Consider the following 20,842-nt stretch of genomic DNA (forward strand, 5'->3'; position numbering starts at 1 on the left):
CCTATAGCCATCAGAGGCCAGGGTCTTGAAATCTAAACAGAACACATCCCAAACCATACCACACAGTACCTGTTGTTTTAGGGCAAGCTTATACTTATCCAGTTCAGTGAGTTGATGAAGCGTTGGCTGGTTAGGAAACACATTTCCTCTGGCATACATTGAGGTCTGGACAGGGGCAAAACCTGCAGAGGTAAAGTAGAACAGTCATATGCATTTTGTGTACGTGTGTATTACATTTGCGTGAAATTATGTGATGTCTGCAGTGTGCCAGCTGGTGCAGTGACTGTCTACCAGAGACTGTGTTGATGGGAGGCAGTCTGTCCTCTCTCGGGATGGGCCTGGTGGCTTTTTTCAGAGAGGTCTCGGGGTTCAGCCAAGCTTCCTCATTCTGCTTGTGCATCTGCTTCAGGTCAGCTAGACAGGCAAAGTACAGTCAGACACTATACACAGAAATATCTGCCATCAACTGAAGTCCAGTCAACCTATGCAATCCTGTAGGGTGAGCCAACATGTAAGTGAACCATGCTACAACGTACTAATGAGGTCCCCTTGGGTGTCTCTGAGGGGTGCGCCGCACCCTCCCCGGCCCCATGGGTCATAGTTTCTTATTTCGGCCTCCAGCTTGGCCTCAGCCCGGTCCCTCTCTGCCTTCTCCAGCCTCCGGCGCTCCTGCTTCTCCTGGATCTGCAGGGATTCAAGGTTAAAAAATAATTTGGTGAGGAATACTGACTCGCCTGGAACTACATGTACCAGAGGTTTGAGGATAGACACAGTCAGCGTACACTATGACAATGACATCATCATGAACATGAGACTTTCAACTTGCACAACTAGAACAATTTGTCCTTTGTGAATAAAGATGGTCTTGTATTTACCTTTATCAGGTTATAAAAGCATAATGATTATTTCATTATGAAACAGAGTCGCTAAAGGCTCTAAATGGGAAGGATCCCCTTTGGGAATTAAAGTAACGTATAAAAAACACAAATCTACTTTGATGTACAACTGCTCTGTTTCATCTGACCAAAAGGCTACTTACTCCCTTTTCTCTACCCTTTCTGTCAAAAACCTTACATGCCACCATCACAAGGTCCACCTTGAAATTTCAGTCTTCACATCTCAATTTTAACCACAACATCTCAAAGTTGATGAAGAACATTCCATGTTCTACAGTTCAGTCCACATTATGGTGAGTTTGTTCTTTCAATCCCGAAAAATTATCTATGAGCAGAACTTATTGCATTTGGTGTATTTTGGTACTGATTTCCAACTGATAGAGGTGGGGGGGGGAGGAGGTCACCTGCTGTTCCAGTTCCTCCTGGTATGTTGGCGCCCTCCGCTCATCAGGCTCCACCCTTCCCAGTCTGGTGGTCCTGCTCTCTCTATAGGGGGGTCCACCCTCCTCAGCCCAGGGACCCCTGCCCTCGGCCAGGTGGTGCCCCCAGTGCGCCCCTGTCTGCTGGTTAGCCAACAAACTCCTGGAAGTGTCGCTGGTCTGGACATGATCAGAACCTGCAAAGATGAAATATATTAAAACCATGTGTATTCCACGCACATTAATGTATGTGTTATCTGCAATGTGCCAGCTGGTGCAGTGACTGTCTACCTGAGACTGCGTTGATAGGAGGCAGTCTGTCCTCTCTCCGGTTGGGCCTGGTGACATTGGCTTTTCTCTGAGAGGTCTCGGGGTTTAGCCAAGCTTCCTCATTCTGCCTGTGCATCTGCTTCAGGTCAGCTAGACAGGCAAATCATAAGAAGTGTTTCAAATACAAGATTCCAAAGTAAAAATCAGCAGACCAGCAAACATTTTTACCCCTGACTTCAAAACTGTTCAAAATGTGGCCCTCTACAAAGTGACTATATCAAATCATGTTATTTGTATAGCCCTTCTTACAAACAATGTCACAGAGGGCTTCACAGATCAGATGAGCAAGTATACATATATGGGGATGAGCCTGTATCTCTCATCAATTTAACACAGATCCACTTATGCAATCCTGAAAGGTGAGCCAACAATGAAGGTAAGTGAACCATGCTACGACGTACTTATGAGGTCCCCTTGGGTGTCTCTGAGGGGTGCGCCGCACCCTCCCCGGCCCCATGGGTTGTAGTTTTTCATTTCAGCCTCCATCTTGGCCTCAGCCCAGTCTCTTTCTTTCTTTTCCAGCCTCAGGCGCTCCTGCTTCTCATGGATCTGGAGGGATTCAAGATTTTGAAGGAATATGGTGAGGAATACTGACTCCCCTGGAACCACATGTACCAGAGATTTGAGGATAGACCCAGCCTAGATTGTGACATAATCATGAACACGAGACTGACTTTCACTGGGTGAGACGGTCTAAATGGGATGAATCATACTAACTTACAAATGATGTTAAAAATCGATATATAAATCTACAACTTTTATAATTGATCTGACCAAAACATTCACTCCTCCATTCTCTGTGCCATTCACGTCAAAACATTACGTGCCCACCATCATTGCTCTACTTGTTTCAAACATAGACCAAGGTAAGACACAGAATCTCAACTCAAAGTTGATCAAGACAATTCCATGTATCATAGTAGGGAGGGGGGGGTCACCTGCTGTTCTAGTTCCTCTTTGTACGTTGGTGCCCTCCGCTCAACAGGCTCCACCCTTCCCAGTCTGGTGGTCCTGCTCTCTCTATAGGGAGGTCCACCCTCCTCAGCCCAGGGACCCCTGCCCTCGGCCGGGTGGTGGCCCATGTACACCCCTCTCCCCCGTTCAGTCAGAGTGGAGGGATCTCTTCTGAGGGAGGCACCGTACTCCTAGGAAAGAGAGAAAAGGCTTCATGCTATGAGCAGTGATCCATTTCAAATTACATTTACTCACCACAAATGAGGTGCAATTCACAGATCAGTATTCCTCTCACACCATTTATAAAATAAAAGCCGGTCAGCTCTCTGTACTCTACTGAATAAAGAGAAACTCACCCTTGTTTCCATGTAAGGACCATCTTGTTTAAAGTTTGGGTGAAGCTTCATTTTCTGAAACTTTGGCCCTCTGTTGCTTGGGAAAGTTCTCAAGTTCAGTTTTCTCAATTTTGCAGATGGAAAATTGTGAACACTTCTATGAACACAAGACGCTGTTTACCTACTAGTATTTGGCAACTGGTAAGGCACACAGGTAGCCTACTTAAGGCTTCTCTTCCAACTAAAGCACACCAAAAGTTCTCACAAATGATGTAACTCCCATATTTCTGACAGTGCTTGTTCTTAACTGTGCAATGACACTAATATTAGTGGTACGCATTAAGACCTTCTCTCTGTACTGAGTTTCTGTCTGTGTCAGTCTCAGCTAATATCGGCTGCCTCAAAAGCGTCAGGCGTGACATCATAATGCTTTGGTATGCCAAGATGTGTCCGTTGCTATGTCAACTTCTGATTATGATGTCACGCCTGATGCTTCTTTGCAGGGAAGTTCCCTATGGTAAAAGTGGGGGTACGTGCACCCCGAAGGACGCGGATCGTTCTCTGGTGTATGCAAAATGAATCAGTGATTTTCCTTCCCAAACAATCCTTTTGATGATTGGCCGACTGCAGTGTCAGTATCACAAATAAATACATGCACTCTAGGCCTAGTGAATCAACAGAATAATATCATCACAATGTCTAATATGTCGGCTAAGGGATAATGTTGAAATGATATCGTTAGGCTACCAAATAACAGTGTGTGAATAGCGCATGGTCATTTACTTTTGTTCGTATGTTGAGTAAACATTTGCATCCCGCCGACACAATTCATTCATTCATTTTACAAGTTACATCGGAAAGTCATCAATAGGCCTACTAAGTATCTTGATTTGATCAGTAACACTCCTGAAGCTTTAATGTATTTAAATGGTTATTATGAAGATTTTGATCTCATTAGGCCTACAGCTTACCATTCTTTGTCAAGAACGGTCTGAAACAAAATCCTGTATTTACCTCAGTGTATTCCCTAAATGCTTTGAGCTGTGTGTGTCATCCAAAAATACTACCAGTGGAACGAGTTCTGTTGTTATGCCGTATTAATATTACAAGGGCAAAATCTGTCATTAATGGTTTAACCAAAAGAAAGAATTTGCTGGAAGGGAAATAATGGTAGAATTTGTGAAAGTTCGTGTAGAAAGTTGTGTCCAGTCAATCTTGAGTCTTATGTAATGAGTTTGTGTGACAAAGACAATTGGTTCAGTTACACCAACTAATAAGTATCCACAGTGGACCTTTTTTTAGTCAGTCCACTACGTTTTCAACAAAATGTACAACAGCAATTCAAGTAAAATGGACATTCAAATGTGAATAGCCTAATACAGACGTCAAATGATGCAGTTCTAATGATGATGCTATTCAAGCTAGTTTTAATTCACTCAACAAGCAATTAATTTCCAGAAGTGATAAGTTGCCATTTATTCTCCACTTTTTTCCAGAACTTTTTATGATCTAATGGATTCTTAGGGTGAAGAAGGTTGCAGTCTAGAAGACATTCTATTCTCAGAGAGCCAACGAGAGAGAGAGAGAGAGACAGAGAGAGAGAGAGATAGAGAGAGAGAGAGAGAGAAGAGAGAGAGACATAGAGAGAGAGAGAGAGAGAGAGAGACAGACAGAGAGAGACAGAGAGACAGAGAGAAAGAGAGAGACAGAGAGACAGAGAGAGAGAGAGACAGAGAGAGAGAGAGACAGAGAGAGAGAGAGAGAGAGAGAGAGAGAGAGAGAAAGAGAGAGAGACAGAGAGTCAGGGAGACAGAGAGAGACAGAGAGAGAGAGAGAGAGAGAGAGAGAGAGAGAGAGAGAGAGAGAGAGAGAGAGAGAAAGAGAGAGAGACAGAGAGTCAGGGAGACAGAGAGAGACAGAGAGACAGAGAGACAGAGAGACAGAGAGAGAGAGAGTTCTTTGGGTCCACCCTCTTTGACAGGATGTAGTCATCTGGCAGTCTGATAAACTTCCTTGAAGCCTCCATCCTAAGTCACATAGAGAAACTTAGCATCTCATACTTCATGACCAAACTCTGTTCTACTCTCCCCTAAACTTTGCAGTAGTGCCCCAGTAGTGGAGGGTGTTACCTGTCAAGTGAGTCCAGCTCCTCTCACTCTGAGCGCATCATCTGGCCCTCCGCCCGTTTCTGCTCTCTGAGCAGCTTTTTACGGATTGCAGACAATTTACAGAGGACTTCCTTCTTGTACTCTGGTAGGCCGTCTGACACACATACACACACATACCAGTTACAACTAATGTACAATGTGTTGGTTCTAGTTATATGGAACATTTTGTGTTTGTGTGTGTGTGTTACCTGCAGCTCTCAGCTCCTTCCTAACAGCTGGGACAGAAGGTGTCTGGGATTGGAGCCCTGAAAGAGAACCCGTCTAAAAGGTGTGTGGGCGGAAGAGAGACATCAGTTTCTACCTGTTTTCAGACCATGCTCTCCATACTACGTTTATGGTTTATACAAGCGGTAACCTACAGGCATGGGGGTGGTGGGGCATTTCCTGTCCATGCTGGGGGGACTGGGGGTGGACTGAGGTGCCCTGTGTCTCTTCTGGAGAGTGGGGATGGGGGGCGAGAACTCCCTTTGCATCTGCAGATAGACAGTAAGATGGGGATCATACTGATATTTCTGTTTGTTCAAATCTTTCTAATGAAGTTTTGTGGTCCTCTCACCTCTTGAATGCGCGCCTGTCTCTCTTTCTCATAGCGCATCCTCCCAGCAGCAATCTCCTTCTCTTCCACCTCTTTGTTCTTTTCCTCCACCTCTTTCCTCTTCTCCGCTGCAAGACGGACCAGCTCCTTGTTTTTGCCCCTTTTCTGTTGCAAGAAGAACACCAAACTTTATTGAGCCAATAACAGCTGAGTTACAAGAACATGTTACACTCGCTTAAAATCGACCCTTACGTCAAGTGTTTATTGTCCACACCATAAAAATCTAATTCTACTATCAAGATTGTTCAGCATTGTTATTCAAGAGTGTGTGGTCCACATAAGATAACTTGTATACTGTATATTGCAAACGCATATACAGTCATTTCTGCCAAATCCCTCTTAGCCCATCAGTGCCCAGCTGACCTCCATCTCCTTGAGTTTTCGGATGTCCTTCTCCTCGTCAAACTCCCTCTTTATTTGAGCCCTCTGCTCTGCCAGCCTCCTCTCCTCCTTCGCCTCCTCCAGACGTAGCTTCTCCTTCTCCTCTGCCTCCTTAAGGTGCTTCTCCTCAATCTGGACAGGGCCCAAAAGGTAAACGGTTTGTTATACAAAATCATGTACCTGTGTGTGTGTGTGTGTGTGTGTGTGTGTGTGTGTGTGTGTGTGTGTGTGTGCGTGTGTTTATGTACGGTACACAACATCCTGCAAATCAATGGCTTGTTGAAGCTAAAAGACCCTATAGCCACCAGAGGCCAGGGTCTTGAAATCTAAACAGAACACATCCCAAACCATACCACACAGTACCTGTTGTTTTAGGGCAAGCTTATACTTATCCAGTTCAGTGAGTTGATGAAGCGTTGGCTGGTTAGGAAACACATTTCCTCTGGCATACATTGAGGTCTGGACAGGGGCAAAACCTGCAAAGATAAAGTAGAACAGTCAAATGCATTTTATGTACGTGTGTATTACATTTGCGTGAAATGATGTGATGTCTGCAGTGTGCCAGCTGGTGCAGTGACTGTCTACCAGAGACTGTGTTGATGGGAGGCAGTCTGTCCTCTCTCGGGATGGGCCTGGTGGCTTTTTTCAGAGAGGTCTCGGGGTTCAGCCAAGCTTCCTCATTCTGCTTGTGCATCTGCTTCAGGTCAGCTAGACAGGCAAAGTACAGTCAGACACTATACACAGAAATATCTGCCATCAACTGAACTCCAGTCAACCTATGCAATCCTGTTGACTGAACCATGCTGCAACGTACTAATGAGGTCCCCTTGGGTGTCTCTGAGGGGTGCGCCGCACCCTCCCAGGCCCCATGGGTCATAGTTTTTTATGTCGGCCTCCAGCTTGGCCTCAGCACGGTCCCTCTCTGCCTTCTCCAGCCTCCGGCGCTCCTGCTTCTCCTGGATCTGCAGGGATTCAAGGTTACAAAAGAATTTGGTGAGGAATACTGACTCGCCTGGAACTACATGTACCAGAGGTTTGAGGATAGACACAGTCAGCGTACACTATGACATCATCATGAACATGAGACTTTCAACTTGCACGAATAATTAGTCCTTTGTGAATAAAGATGGTCTTGTATTTACCTTTATCAGGTTATAAAAGCATAATGATTATTTCATTATGAAACAGAGTCGCTAAAGGCTCTAAATGGGAAGGATCCCCTTTGGGAATTAAAGTAACGTATAAAAAACACAAATCTACTGTGATGTACAACTGCTCTGTTTCATCTGACCAAAAGGCTACCTACTCCCTTTTCTCTACCCTTTCTGTTAAAAACCTTACATGCCACCATCACAAGGTCCACCTTGAAATTTCAGTCTCCATATCTCAATTTGAACCACAACACATCAAAGTTGATGAAGAACATTCCATGTTCTACAGTTCAGTCCACATTATGGTGAGTTTGTTCTTTCAATCCCGAAACATTATCTATGAGCAGAACTAATTGCATTTGGTGTATTTTGGTACTGATTTCCAACTGATAGAGGTGGGGGGGGGGGGGGGGAGGAGGTCACCTGCTGTTCCAGTTCCTCCTGGTATGTTGGCGCCCTCCGCTCATCAGGCTCCACCCTTCCCAGTCTGGTGGTCCTGCTCTCTCTATAGGGAGGTCCACCCTCCTCAGCCCAGGGACCCCTGCCCTCGGCCAGGTGGTGCCCCCAGTGCGCCCCTGTCTGCTGGTTAGCCTAAAAACTCCTGGAAATGTCACTGGTCTGGACATGATCAGAACCTGTAAAGATGAAATATATCACAACCATGTGTATTCCACGCACATTAATGTATGTGTTATCTGCAATGTGCCAGCTGGTGCAGTGACTGTCTACCTGAGACTGCGTTGATGGGAGGCAGTCTGTCCTCTCTCAGGATGGGCCTGGTGGCTTTTTTCAGAGAGGTCTCGGGGTTCAGCCAAGCTTCCTCATTCTGCCTGTGCATCTGCTTCAGGTCAGCTAGATAGGCAAAGAACAGTCAGACACTATACACAGAAATATCTGCCATCGATTGAACTCCAATCAACTTATGCATTCCTGTAGGGTGAGCCAACATGGAATGTAAGTGAACCATGCTACAACGTACTAATGAGGTCCCCTTGGGTGTCTCTGAGGGGTGCGCCGCACCCTCCCCGGCCCCATGGGTTGTAGTTTTTTATTTCGGCCTCCAGCTTGGCCTCGGCCCGGTCCCTGTCTGCCTTTTCCAGCCTCCGGCGCTCCTGCTTCTCATGGATCTGCAGGGATTCAAGGTTACGAAGGAATTTGGTGAGAAATACTGACTCGCCTGGAACTACATGTACCAGAGGTTTGAGGATAGACACAGTCAGCGTACACTATGACAATGACATCATCATGAACATGAGACTTTCAACTTGCACAACTAGAATATTTTGTCCTTTGTGAATAAAGATGGTCTTGTATTTACATTTACATTTATTCATTTAGCAGACGCTTTTATCCAAAGCGAATTCCAAGAGAGAGCTTTACAAAAGAGCATAGGTCACTGATCATAACAACGAGATAGTCCCAAACATTGCAAGCAGCCAAAACATGAAGCATACATTGAAGCTAAACAAGTGCCAAAAGGGAAGACCCATAAGAGCATGTAGTTATACAAGTTACAAATTAAAACAACATGAACCACAAAAGTGCAGGACTGTACCTGTAAAAGAACAATCAACAGTAAAATATTACACAGCAAGTACAAGACTTAACTTTGTTATATCTAACCTACAATAGCAACAAGTCACTCAATAAGAGTCATAGTGATCCTGGAGGAAACTAACAAGTCCAGCCAAGCATTCTTAAGTGCCGTTGTACTCCCGGAACAAGTGCGTCTTGAGCCTTTTCTTGAAGGTGGGGAGACAGTCAGTGTCCCTGATGGAGGTGGGGAGCTGGTTTACCTTTATCAGGTTATAAAAGCATAATGATTATTTCATTATGAAACAGAGTCGCTAAAGGCTCTAAATGGGAAGGATCCCCTTTGGGAATTAAAGTAACGTATAAAAAACACAAATCTACTTTGATGTACAACTGCTCTGTTTCATCTGACCAAAAGGCTACCTACTCCCTTTTCTCTACGCCGCTGAGATTTGAACTCAGGATCTCCTGTTTACTAGACAGGCACTTTGACCAACTAAGCCACGGCGCCTCGCTTTGTCAACCTAGACGAGCTCAGCCTTCTGTTTCCTCTTCGAGTGGGTGCTTTAAGGTGGGGTCGACAGCATCTTCGCAAGCCACCTGAGAAGGTCATGCCCAAAATGGGGGATCGCATGCCTTCCTCGCAAATAAAACCTCCCACTCGCTCACCTTTTGACAGCTCAGTTGGCAGAGCGTAGGACTGCATTTTTCAGCGCCGACGGTGGAACAGCTCATTTGTCACACAGGCATGACCCACAACAGAGGCAAACAAGGACACATTCGTCCCTGGGTGGGCTCGAACCACCATCCTTTCGGTTAATTGCCGAACTCGCTAGCCAATTGCGCCACAGAGACCCTGTCTTTTCAGAAACAGGACCGGAACATGGAAGGACCGGAAGATGGAAGGAAACGCTGGGAGACGAGTGCTCGGAGTCCCGTGAAGAAGAGGAGGAGCGGCCGCACAAATGACTCTTCCCGCGATCGGTCGACGGGAGCAAAAATGCGAACGACTCTGGTGGGACTCGAACCCACAACCTTTGAATGGCTTTTCCTCCCCCTGCCTAGAAGTCCAATGCGCTATCCATTGCGCCAAAAATGGGGCAAAAGGGACTGCTAGCGGGGGGCAAAAGGAAAAAAGAGGGGGGGGGGGGGAGAGAAAAAACGGAAAGAGAAAAGGAGAAAAACAAACAAATTGTCATGTTTTTTTCTCCACTCACATCCCCTTTAAAGTTCTTTTCACACACGTGCGCTTATTTTCATCACTTTTATCAACAACATTGACACGTCGTCTCCTGCGGGATTCGAACCGACGAGGCTGTGCACCGTGTCAGCAATCACCAACACCATGCAATAACATTATTTTTTTTTCTCGTATCACGTGTATATTGCTCGTATTACTAAGTGAATTGTGTGAATATTTTATGTATTGTTTAAGATTAGCCAGAACCAAAATCAATGTGTGTCATAACATACTCAATAAATCTGTTTTTGATGTATTTTAAGTGCTATGTGTCATTCATCCTGATTAAGGGGTTAGTTGTCCCAGATATATATATATATATATATATATATATATATATATTAGTGCTGTCAAACGATTAAAATATTTAATCACGATTAATCGCATTAATGTCATAGTTAACTCGCGATTAATCACAATTAATCGCACATTTTTATCTATTCTAAATGTCCCTGATTTCTTTTTGTCCCAATTTTTTTTCAAATTTTAATGCTCTTATCAACATAGAAAAGTGGTTCGGATTGCTTTGTGCAAATATTTTTTTTATTGAAAACAACATTGCAATTGCCTGGCTTTGACGAGGGGGCAGAGAATTCGCATCAGCTGTGTGCTTGGCCATCAAGTGGTATTTCAGACTGGACGTGCTGCGATGATTGCGACAAAACACACAGATCACTTGTCTTGTCAATAGAACCATTTGGCAACTTTTTTAAAGCAAACTTTCCATTCAGAATCTTATTGGCATCCATTTCGGCATCTCGCGCTCGTCATCCACTCAAAACATAACGTTAGCCTACTACCAGAGAATGTCTAATATCCGTAAACGGGCTCTGATACTACTCTTTAGCCAGCTCGCAAGCCAAACGAGTGTTTGGCGTGCCTGTTGTTTTGTTTCCGGTCTAGCTAGATCCGGTGTGGTGTTGTAGTTTTTCTAACGTCGGTAGTTGTTGCAACAGCATGTGAAAAAAACTACAAAGTTTGCTAGGCCAAAAAGAGCGTTAATCGCGCGATAAAATAATTGACGCCGTTAATTTGGGTTTGCGTTAACGCCGTTAATAACGCGTTAAACTGACAGCACTAATATATATATATATATATATATATATATTTAGCAACTGTCCCAGACTCCCGGGCCCAGTCACCCCAGCTGCTGCAGGTGCACCCCCAGAACACTGCCCTACCCCAACCTCCACAGCACTCAGGTCACAGACCCCCACTCCTCCAGCTTCTCCTGCCCCATCCCTTTCATCTCACCTCTTACCCCCACCCCCTCTCATTCTGTCAACACCCCCTACAACATCAAACACTCATCCCCCCCCCCCCCTGCTGTGCTCCACTCTGTCCCTCTCCACAAACCAGGTGAGAAAAGAGGTCAGGAAGATCAAAGCCAGAAAGCCAGAAATGTATTGTCATTGGCAGAGGGATATTCCAGAATTGCTGAAATTTAATAGTTTTTCTCGATTGTTAACACACATTTTCTGAACGCATACCTCATACTTTCTACTCACAAATAAAAAAAACACACACACAATGGGCTAAACCCCTCACTTCTCCTGTGTGTTCCTTGTGAAAACAAAAGATTTTCTTCATGAAAATTGAGCCAAATGCAGAGAATTGTGTGTAGCGTTTTGAAAAAAGTGTGTTTTAGAACTGCAATTTGAATGTAAAGCAGGAATTGTGCTTGTAGCAGAATTGGTTCAGGGGGTTGGTGCATGAGTTACATGTTGTGGTCATTGTGTCTCAAGTACCAGTATTTGTGACTAAAATGTATTTGTGTGTAAACAATTGACAAAAAGTGTAATAGCACTGGTAGGCTACTTAGTTACTTTGCAAGAGTTCTAGGAATAAAGTATAGGAGGAATAGGAGAAAAACAATCCAGAAGTCAGAATTTGAGAAACTTTGGTCGGTTTATTAAACCTGAAAATATATATTTAGCAAATATATACATCTTAATTTTTTGTTTTTTTGTTTTGTTTTTTAACACCATGCAATGCACAAACACATGAATTAAAAACATAACTATATACAATACTTTACTATTTACACATAACTATTATATACAGTATTATACAATTTAAGGAACTTTGGTCACTTTATTAAACCTGAAAGTATATATTTAGCAAATATATACATTTATCTTTTTTTTGTTTGTTAATTTTTTTAGAACACCATGCAATGCACAAACACAGAAATTAAAATATCAATATCAACTATATACAATACTTAACTATTTACACATAACTATTATATACAGTATTTTACAATTTATTTACCACTGGCAAGACTGGTCAACTGGTCTTTCCACTCTGCCAGGGTGAGTCCTGAGGCTGGACAGTACCACCGCCCCTTCAGCTGGGTGTGACCAGTACTTTTGTTTTTTCCCTGCCCACACTGCTTGCAAATGTACTGGTAGGTATCCCTGAACTTCTTCCGTGGAGGTTCACCCCTAGCCATCAGTTCCTCGTTCTCCAGGGCAGCTTTTTTTGTCTCCACGTACGTTGCCTTGGCTGGACAAAGGTGCCAGGTGGTGGAGGGGCCAGGGACTGTGGATGGTCAGCAGATGGCTGGAAGGGGGGAGGTGGCTGGAAGGGTGGAGGTGGCTGGTACGAGGGCCAGGCAGGAAATGGTGGTGGTGGCGGCAGGTGACCCTGCTGGTACGAGGGCCAGGCAGGATATGGTGGTGGCAGGTAACCCTGCTGGTACAAGCCCCAGGCAGGAGAAGGTGGTGGTGGCAGGTAATCCTCCTGGTACGAGCCCCAGGCAGGAGATGGTGGTGGTGGTGGTGGCAGGTGACCCTGCTGGTACGAGGGCCAGGCAGGAGATGGTGGTGGCAGGTAACCCTGCTGATACGAGCCCCAGCCAGGAGATGGTGGTGGTGGCGGCGGCGGCAGGTTACCATGCTCAAACGAGGCAGAGCCAGCAGAACCAGGCCATACATATGACCCAGGCTGGTAGTGCTGTGCCAAGGCAGATCGAACACTATGCCGAGGGCGTATCACTGCCTCACCCTCCCGGTTTTCTGGCTCCTCAAACTCCATGACCTCATGCCCATGCTGCACAGGAGCACCTGGAAGAGTCTGGGCTTCAGGGAGTGAGTCCTTGGCCAGTTCAAACCGTTTGGGGAGTACGGTGCCCTGCAGCAGCATGTCCCTGTCCTTCCTCTTATCCCTCCTAAGCAGCCTAAAAAACAAAAACGCATACAGTAGCTTCAGTTAGTTATTTCATACATAGTAGCCTATCCTCCTATGTTTAGTATTTTCTAACAAGCAAGCAGGTGAAAGTTTTTCTTGCGGTTTAATAATATAATGTCATCATTGTATAGGAAAGGTACAAACGTAAAAAACAAGACTCACCAAGAAGAGACTGTTGTGTTGTTAACTGGTATCAGAACCACGTTGGTCTTCTCCAGAACAACCCTGCTGTCCTCCAGCAGCTCTTTCAGATGGCTGTAGGCCACCACAATGGACTGCGGGATGGGCAGAGTTCTACTCCTTGTGTCCTTGGGCCTGTTTCGTGCTTGCTGAAACTCTTTTAAAAGTCTCAGGCAAACACATTCGCTGACCCTGTGGACTTCGGGGTCCTGGGCTGCCTGCCCGTGAGTCATGAACAGTCTGTTGGAAAGAAGGATGATATGGTCCGGACTTTAAACAAGGCTGTAAACTAAGAAAAATGGTAATAGCAACCATATCAATGTCACCTGTGAACAGCCCAATTTGCCCCCCACAAACTAATATAATCACAAAATAATATTTGAAATTCACCATAAGTTTTTCAATCTCGGTTTGATGCAGTACAGCCTACTGATTCAATGATTTGTAATGAACCGAAATGATTATGAATTGTGTCAAATCACCTCTCTGCCGCCTGCTGTCCAGGAGCAGAGCCACTCGGCTTCCTGGGCGCTCTCCAAGGTCCTGCCACGGTCTTCTTCCTTGCTTTCTGGCCGAACCTCACAGGTTCCTTGTCCATAGCAGGAAGAGCCATGTAGAGATGGACAATGTCAGCCTCCTCTTTTGCCGACAAGGCAGTGATGGTTAGGTTCAGGCCAACCAGGTAGGCTGCCAGGTCATCAACCGCATCCCAGCCCAAGACACCTCTGGAGTCACATCGGCTCTTCTGAAAAGTGATAATCATGAAAAAAACATGTACATAAATGTGTCAATTTCTTTGAACTATTTGAGCAATGTTGACCTTTTTTCTCTCTCCATAAAACGTAATACTTGACGTTTTACTTGACAAACGTATGATACTTGTGGCATATCATTAGCGAACTTGTTACATATCTTGTTTTTGAGAAAGGAGTTACATTACCTGGTCTGATGTGCTGTCTTGTGTGTCCTCTTCCTCCACAATGATGTCCTCATCCAGGGATCTGGGTCCACTGTCACCCTCCAGTGTCACCTGGGCTTCCACGGCACATATTGGGGGATCAGGATCACCTTCCCTAAGGTCAGCTACCTGGCACAACATGACGTCGGGTTCACCCCCGTCGTCCTCGAGCTCCTCTGTGGAGATATTTGGCAGCTGCTGTGGGACCAGAAGGTCGCCTCTATTGGACTGGGCCAACAGGTACTCCACTGCAATGCGCTCGCCTGTAACACAGTGTTTAAACACATAGTCAAAGAAGAGGAAAGGACACAAACACAGACACATCTCCTCCATGTACAGCACAATCTTCACTCCCACTCCCATGTCCTCTGAGGAGGGCTGGGGGTGGCAGAGAAAAGAAAAGCGGGAGAGGAAGTAATACTCAAATGGTCAGTGCTGATCTGAGAGCTATCTTACCAGTAGGTTTTCCAGGTGGGGTGAATTCTGGAACCAGAGAACAACCAAGGACCCGTGTTGTTCCACCTCGATACCCCCTCCAGCATGTACATTTGTGCGTGCAATGCATTGCATCGAAAGCCTAAGAAACAAAATACTCAGGTTAGGTCAACCATTAATATGAAGTCAATAGATATTAACACGTATTAAATACAAAGTGACAGTTACATTGTTATTTGAATAATTCAAGTGCATACCACCAACTTTTGTCATAACTGTTAAATGTTATGACATAAATGTTATGTCATAACACCAACTTTTTTTTAACAGCATACGGCAAGTTAACATTTTAAATTTACCTGGAACAAAAGCACACTGGTGGCGGTGAAAACTCTCGAGGGAGGAGGACCCCCTCCCACACCTGAGGACGTCAAGGACTTTGCCACCCTTCTGCAGTGTCCCTGTCTTGGTGTACAACTCCACCCCTGCAGGGTCCTGGATGCACTCCAGGTGCTTCTGCTGCACCTCCCACACATGGTGCATGCTGTCAGGGTTCACCAGACGCAGCCCCGTGGTGTCAGTCAGCCCCCACATCGATTCGAGCAGCCCCGAAATCATGACCCGGATCTCCTCCACGGCACGGGTCCTCCGCCTGCAGTGCTTTGCCATTTCACCAGTGCTGATACTGGCCAAGCTCAGTGGGAGCATTTCCGCCATGGCTGCTCTTCCACTCCCCTTTCTTGGCCTCCTTAAGCCACTGCACATCCTCCTGATCCCACTCAAAGATACAGGCAGAAAGTTTGGAGCAAAAGGTACCGTAGAGAGGGTGGTGCTCAGTAGTGAGGCCGCAGTTAAACCTTTGCATGAAGTGGAAGACGTCTAAACGGACGACCAACTTCCATGGTCGAAAGAGTCTCAGCACTGACGACACACCTGTGAAAGACAAACATTGATTATTACAGATGTGATCATCTATTTTTTGTGTAATTTTTTTTTTTTTTACATCATAATTAACTTAAGTTAATTACATACTGTAATCTGCAATGTATATTTCATAAAGTAACAATTTCAGCATCCCACCTGACTGGCTGCAGCAGTCCCGGTCAACATAAATAGCCTCAGGCTCAGCTTGTCCAGCATTCTCATAACGTTTGACGATGCCCTGGCACAACTCTTCCAGCCATGCACCTTCAACTGTCGTCAGAACACTGTTCAGAACCTGGCCAAGCTCGTTGCCGATGTTGGACATCCATGCAGCGGTGTCCCCTATACTGCCAGCCAGCTTCTTGGTGATCTGAAAAACAAACAAAAACATAACTTTCTAAAAAAACGGTACAAGCTTACTAAAATTAATACTATTTCATCATTAGGATGATAAAGTAAACAATTTATATCCATTCCAATTGGTTAACATCAGAGTAAATAAAAGTAATGCTAAAACCCTCACCTTCTTTGTAGAGTCCATCTTCAGAATTCTACCATAGGTAGAGGTGATCACCCCCTTCATCTCTTCCATCTCTTCCAGGCTAGTCCCCTCCCACCAAGTAGTAGCGGGTATCCACATCTATCACCTCCCTCACCTTCGGGTAGATCCCGGAGTGGTGCATTTTCCGGTCACACCGCGTACATTTCAGAGGAATCCCCCACATCCTCATTGGTGCCCAGAGGAACATCCTCTGCCGGAAGTGCCACCCGGGCTCGGGAGGAGACGGTTTGTGCTGCAGTGGTGGATGAAACCAGCACGCCTCCATTTTCTGCCTCAGCTGACCTGTAGGCTCATAGAGGACCTTGGCAATCCACACCCGATCTGCTGGCTGTATAACCTTTTTGAATTGATTGGGGAGAAAAGCTTCCCAATCAATGGAAGCTGGCCTAAGTGGAGTTTGAGGAGTGTGGCGTGGCGTGCTGGAGCAACCTGTTGGAGGAGGGAGCAGAGATGTAGTTGTCGGCGGAGATGGTGTGGGCCTTGGAGACGGTGTGGCCGTTAGCCTTGGAGATGCTGTGGGCCTTGGAGATGGCGTGGGCCTTGGAGATAGTGTGGGCCTTGGAGATGGTGTGGGCCTTGGAGATAGTGTGGGCCTTGGAGATGGTGTGGCCGTTAGCCTTGGAGATGGTGTGGGCCGTGGACATGGTGTGGGCCTTGGAGATGGTGTGGGCCTTGGAGATGGTGTGGCCGTTAGACTTGGAGATGGTGTGGGCCTTGGAGATAGTGTGGGCCTTGGAGATGGTGTGGCCGTTAGCCTTGGAGATGGTGTGGGCCTTGGAGATGGTGTGGGCCTTTGAGATGGTGTGGTGGAGCTACCTGTTGAAGTTGGCGATGGAGGTTGAGCCAACCAGGATAAATAATGGAACTGTTCTATATGCTCCAACAGGCCAACAGAACCTTGGACCTTGGTCCCACAGGTGTCACATGTCTCCTCTACATGGCGGTCAGAAAGGTGCATGGAGAATTGTTCTGCCTCCACAACCTGATTGCACTGACAGCACTTTACTGTTCTGTCTGCACAAGAGCCTCCGCCTGCCTGCCTTGAGCCTTCTCCTGCCTGCCTTGAGCCTTCTCCTGCTTGTCTGGAGCCTCCTCCTGCCTGACTGGAGCCTTCTCCTGCCCCACAGGAGCCTCCTCCTGCCTGTCTGGAGCCTTCTCCTGCCCCACAGGAGCCTCCACCTGCCTGCCTGGAGCCTTCTCCTGCCTGCCTGGAGCCTCCACCTGCCTGTCTGGAGCCTTCTCCTGCCTGCCTGGAGCCTTCTCCTGCCTGCCTGGAGCCTTCTCCTGCCTGTCTGGAGCCTTCTCCTGCCCCACAGGAGCCTCCACCTGCCTGTCTGGAGCCTTCTCCTGCCTGCCTGGAGCCTCCACCTGCCTGCCTGGAGCCTTCTCCTGCCTGCCTGGAGCCTTCTCCTGCCTCAAAGGAGCCTCCACCTGCCTCTGATGCATCTGACTGAAGGGGGGAGGCAGGATTTCAAGTACAAGAGAGGCTCATAATAAATAATTTCACCAATGATCCTACACTGTTAGTTGTATCCAAATGTGTGCAAATAGGGTATGATCCAGCAAATAATCTACTTCATGCTACAGCAACTTGTCATCACTTAAATTAAATAAATCATCATATAACCTACCTTATGGAACCCACAAGAGCATTTTAGGTGTCTCCCGAACAGATCCACCTTGCTCTTGCTCTGCAGTAGGCAAGCATCGATACACTCCAGGGCTCTTTTCCATTTCTTACCACCGGGCCTTTTGCCTGTGGAAAACTGGTAGCTGCCCTGGGTATATTTTTGGCAGATGTCTCTCCAGTACGAGTCTGGCTTCCCCGTCTTGGTCATATCTGCAAACACGAGCTACGTTAGACTAAACAACCAAGTTCTCTGTTGTGATTACATTCTCAATCAATGTAGCATAGACGTACAGTTGTGATGGGTTGCTCTGGCTATTGTACAGTAATACCAGGATCATCCCATTTTATAAAATTAATACTTCCATATGCTTGTACTCCAACACATCAACTTAATTTTGTTATGTCAACAACCTGGTCAACGTATCATCAATGTAGTCATATTTTGTTCTGCTGTCTCTACTGTACTTCTGAGGTCAAATTAAAGTCAGCGGGAAATTTGCATCTCACAGAGGGGACTGTACTATGGGGTAAATGAGTCTACATCGACAATTTAAATACCAGGACCGACATAAAAACATGTATTCGTACGTCCATAGAATAATTTGCATGTACATATCGCTGTTCTTTTTTTTGTTACGCTGACAAAGACCAAGTAACTACTCAATTTAGCATTGATGTACTGTACAGTCGTACAGTAGCTACATCTACTGTACGCGTACTGTACCACTACGTTCTCTGAGGTAAATTCAGCGGGAAAGTTAAATTTCACAGAGGGGACTGTACTATGGGGGCAGTGAGTCGACATCGACAATTTAAATACCAGGACTGAAATAAAAACATGTAGATATACAAATCATACGCCCATACAATCATTTGCCTGTACATATCGATATTTTTTTTTTTTGTTACGCTGAAAAAGACCAACTACTTAGCATCGATGTACAGTCGTGATCGTTTGGGTACAGTAGTAGTGTATAATACCGGGACCGACATAAAAACATGTATTCAAATCGTAAATCCATAGAATAATTTGCCTGTACATATCGATATTCTTTTTTTTGTTACGCTGACAAAGACCAAGTAGGTTACTCAATTTAGCATGGATGTACAGTAACCTACATCTACTGTACGCGTACTGTACCACGTTCTCTGAGGTAAATTCAGCGGAAAAGTTACATACAATAAGAATACGTTTACTATCTACATCGGTCAATCAACATATTACATATATACAACATATTATACATATAATTTGCATTTACATACCTATTTTTCTGTTGCTCTTTTCTTTCGTATGTCTTAAATAATGTTCTATGCAGTACTGGCTCTTTCACTCAGTGCGCTGATAGTCTTCTGCAGTTTTACGTCACGTCAACGTCACCCCAAGACCCACCTCTGTTCAGAATGGTTCGAAATGTGTTAGGAATGAGCAGTTGTTCGGAATATTTTCCAGATGTTCGGAATTTTTTACTAATGTGGTTCGGATATTGTTAAGATGTATTTGCAGTCCAATTCTTGGCGGGTACGGCCACCTCATCGTTTGCAGATCTGGGCCCACGGCAGTGAAAGAACCTTCCATTTCACAAAACATGGAGAAAAGCAGGTGACGACAGGCACAATTGTGAAGGAACATTATCAGGAGCTGAGGAAGGATTCAAAGAGTTGTTGGAAAGGCAGTGGAGGAGGCGGACACTAAAAAGGAGCAGTAACAGTTCAGGGACGGAAGAATTTCAATTTCATGAGGCGGACATGTCATAAAGATGACACGCCGACGAGGATGAGATTCGAACTCATGTGTGCAGAGCACAACGGATTAGCAGTCCATCGCCTTAACCACTCGGCCAAAAATGGGGCAAAAGGGACTGCTAGCGGGGGGCAAAAGGAAAAAAGAGGGGGGGAAGGGGGGGAAAGAGAAAAAACGGAAAGAGAAAAGGAGAAAAACAAACAAATTGTCATGTTTTTTTCTCCACTCACATCCCCTTTAAAGTTCTTTTCACACACATGTGCGCTCATTTTCATCACTTTTATCAACAACATTGACACGTCGTCTCCTGCGGGATTCGATCCGACGAGGCTGTGCACCGTGTCAGCAATCACCATCACCATGCAATAACATTATTTTTATTTCTCGTATCACGTGTATATTGCTCGTATTACAGTTTTTTACAATGGCTATGACACTTTTGTCAATACCTTTAACAAGTTTCCTAAACTCTTGACACAGTTAGCACAACATCCACCTGTGTTGGCTATACAATTAACACATTTTGTATTGCTTTGACACAAAATGCATAGAGTAAACACACATTTTAAATGCTTGAACTTCTTTTACACACAAGCTCAACCAAGACCAAAACAATCGATTTTTACGGACCAATTTACCAATGCTTTAACACTGTATGTCAGAACAGATAACACTATGTTCAAAACCTAATTTATTGGCTAAAGTCAAAGTGAACAGCTGTTCTTATTGTGAATTGAAACACAAATATATCCCCTGTATTTTATGTATTCCATTGCTACTGGGAAAAAGCTGGTTGAAGTTATGCAAATACTCTGAATTACAGTTGATTCCGAACTAGGAAACACTATGGTGTTGAGGTTCTTTCAATCGCATGACTATATGGTATATATACTGCAAAGTGGAGCTCTTTGTGCTGATCTTGTGTGGAAAAAAAACAATATGGAGCAATACGAAGAAAGTAAGAATACAGTAATACCTGCACGAAGGAGAGGAACACAATAACCAGGACAAAGGAGAGGAGTGGGACAAGGACAAGGGAGAGGAGATAGAATGTGTGGTGGCACTCAGAGAAGTGCCAGAGCTAGGGTAATACTGTAAATGGCAGCAAAATTGCATATTTCTCGCAGTAATGTCCTGTTGAAAAGGAAGCCTTTACTGCAGCAATTATGTTTCTGTCTTCTTTTTTTCAATACAGTAACTGTACATTCTATAAAG

The 20,842-nt window shown here is 45.2% G+C and overlaps 1 protein-coding gene, 3 long non-coding RNA genes and 2 other non-coding genes across 6 annotated transcripts in view; all 6 read right to left on the reverse strand.

Moving 5' to 3' along the window:
* Positions 1-401, reverse strand: part of LOC146298810 (uncharacterized) — a 1,251-nt gene extending 850 nt beyond the window's left edge. Inside the window, exons 1-2 of the long non-coding RNA XR_014731475.1 lie at positions 292-401; positions 1-182 (exon numbers count right to left, since the gene is read on the reverse strand). The exon at positions 1-182 is cut by the window's left edge and continues 286 nt beyond it. This is a non-coding gene — a long non-coding RNA (uncharacterized LOC146298810). The remainder of the gene's footprint in view (positions 183-291) is intronic.
* A 7,370-nt stretch (positions 402-7,771) lies between these two features.
* Positions 7,772-8,336, reverse strand: LOC146298811 (uncharacterized). The gene is made up of 3 exons (XR_014732307.1): positions 8,209-8,336; positions 7,959-8,081; positions 7,772-7,864 (listed from the first exon to the last, which is right to left on the reverse strand). It is a non-coding gene; the product is annotated as an uncharacterized LOC146298811 (long non-coding RNA).
* Positions 8,337-9,199: 863 nt separating this feature from the next.
* trnat-agu (transfer RNA threonine (anticodon AGU)) lies at positions 9,200-9,273 on the reverse strand. The gene has a single exon. It is a non-coding gene; the product is annotated as a tRNA-Thr (tRNA).
* A 270-nt stretch (positions 9,274-9,543) lies between these two features.
* trnan-auu (transfer RNA asparagine (anticodon AUU)) lies at positions 9,544-9,617 on the reverse strand. The gene has a single exon. It is a non-coding gene; the product is annotated as a tRNA-Asn (tRNA).
* Positions 9,618-11,975: 2,358 nt separating this feature from the next.
* Positions 11,976-13,988, reverse strand: LOC146298814 (uncharacterized). Its single transcript, XM_084683386.1, has 3 exons — positions 13,857-13,988; positions 13,357-13,614; positions 11,976-13,183 (listed from the first exon to the last, which is right to left on the reverse strand). Exons 1-3 carry the CDS (start codon positions 13,985-13,987, stop codon positions 12,457-12,459), a joined length of 1,116 nt encoding a protein of 371 aa, XP_084539512.1. The 5' UTR covers position 13,988; the 3' UTR covers positions 11,976-12,456.
* Positions 13,989-14,320: 332 nt separating this feature from the next.
* On the reverse strand, positions 14,321-15,974 carry LOC146298815 (uncharacterized). The gene is made up of 4 exons (XR_014734525.1): positions 15,848-15,974; positions 15,127-15,700; positions 14,789-14,909; positions 14,321-14,595 (listed from the first exon to the last, which is right to left on the reverse strand). It is a non-coding gene; the product is annotated as an uncharacterized LOC146298815 (long non-coding RNA).
* Between the last annotated feature and the right edge of the window lie 4,868 nt (positions 15,975-20,842).

Source organism: Hypomesus nipponensis, chromosome 3 (genome assembly GCF_054491055.1).
Source record: "Hypomesus nipponensis isolate SF chromosome 3, ASM5449105v1, whole genome shotgun sequence".
In the NCBI taxonomy this organism is placed as follows: domain Eukaryota; kingdom Metazoa; phylum Chordata; class Actinopteri; order Osmeriformes; family Osmeridae; genus Hypomesus; species Hypomesus nipponensis.